The sequence below is a fragment of the Etheostoma spectabile genome, chromosome 9 (assembly GCF_008692095.1).
Source record: "Etheostoma spectabile isolate EspeVRDwgs_2016 chromosome 9, UIUC_Espe_1.0, whole genome shotgun sequence".
NCBI lineage: Eukaryota > Metazoa > Chordata > Actinopteri > Perciformes > Percidae > Etheostoma > Etheostoma spectabile.
The window spans coordinates 3,873,341-3,874,583 of NC_045741.1; the positions used below are offsets into that span (position 1 = coordinate 3,873,341).

General features: G+C 46.1%; 1 protein-coding gene and 1 long non-coding RNA gene across 9 annotated transcripts in view; one reads left to right on the forward strand and one right to left on the reverse strand.

Annotated features, from left to right (window-relative positions):
* LOC116695953 (uncharacterized) overlaps positions 1–1,243 on the forward strand; it is a 23,029-nt gene that overhangs the window by 20,161 nt on the left and 1,625 nt on the right. The window lies entirely within an intron of this gene.
* The window catches only part of larp1b (La ribonucleoprotein 1B), a 39,492-nt gene that overhangs the window by 11,617 nt on the left and 26,632 nt on the right, over positions 1–1,243 (reverse strand). For 6 of the 8 annotated variants that reach the window (XM_032526503.1, XM_032526505.1, XM_032526502.1 and 3 more), the window contains one exon: positions 405–589. In XM_032526503.1, coding sequence (XP_032382394.1) covers positions 405–589 — 185 coding nt within the window. The remainder of the gene's footprint in view (positions 1–404; positions 590–1,243) is intronic. The other 2 variants (XM_032526504.1, XM_032526500.1) reach the window with 1 other exon arrangement.

A 1,243-nucleotide genomic window follows, 5' to 3' on the forward strand; every position in this document is an offset into this window, starting at 1 on the left:
TCTGTCCAATCTGAGTTTTCTGTTGCTCGACTATTTTGCAGCGGCTCCGTCCAGCGCTTAACACAGAGGCGATTGTGATTGGTTTACAGAGATGCCAATAAACCAGAGCAGGTTTTTCTCCCATCCCAGAATGCTGTGTGGAGTAGCCTGACCCTCCACTGCTACGCAGCGTGTGTCGATGGTCTGGCAAAGCGAGACTATAAGCCTACTTACGTCAGTATCATATAAAACCTGGTGATAATCACTTTATTCCACACTTCTTTATTCCTACAGTTGCAATCTTTCACACATGCTGCCCAACACAACAGCAGCAGCTTCCTCCTCTGTCCCACGAGACACCTGGGAAGAGAAGACGACGTTGGTCTGTTGATTTGCTCCGCAGCACACTGAGGAAGAGGACTCACCTGTCCGTCAATGGTGCCACTCTCCTTCATGACGGGGTAGAAGCGGGGCGTCTTGTTGGGGTCCTGGCGCCCGGGGGTACGAGGCGTCCTGGGCGTTCGGGGTTGGTGAGCGATGGGCGACTCTGGGACCGATGTAGGCAGAGAGTGGGCCAACTCGGCGCCGCTGTCCACGGACACTGCACCTTGATCACACACACAAATTACATCATTATTACTCACTATGAGATCCTTTTTAAAACGTCTGAGATTACACAACATGATGATGATCCGGAATGCGGCTGTGTACCATTCTGACGGTATGATAACCTTCAGCATAAATATCAGGTTCACGGTATATGGTATATGACAGCTTTACAATGTGTTATTGCTAAATGTCTTGGTAAAAAAAAACATCCTTTTTGTTTATATTGAACAAAATATATTTCATTTTTAAACACACTGCACACTGACAGGGATTTCTGGACTGATCTATCCTTGACGACACAGCTCATACCGCAGGAACGGCATGACGGCAAATATGAGTTTTTTTTTTAAACTGTGCCCTTTTTTAAACCGCTGTATAATGCCGTGATACTGGCAACCAGGCCCTGCCTACATGTGATGCTGAGGTCCAAGAACACTCTTGTATAGTCTGCACCAAGACGGCAGAATTGCAGAGTTTCAAATGGATTTACAGCTCACTTAAAAACTAAAAGGGGTAAAAGGCCTTTAAGTGAGAATTGAAATTTGCACACTTACTCAACAGACTGTAGCAATGGTCCGATATGTTTTCATTGTCTTAGTTTGTTTTGTGTGTGTGTGTGTGTGTGTGTGTGTGTGTGTGTGTGTGTGTGTGTGTG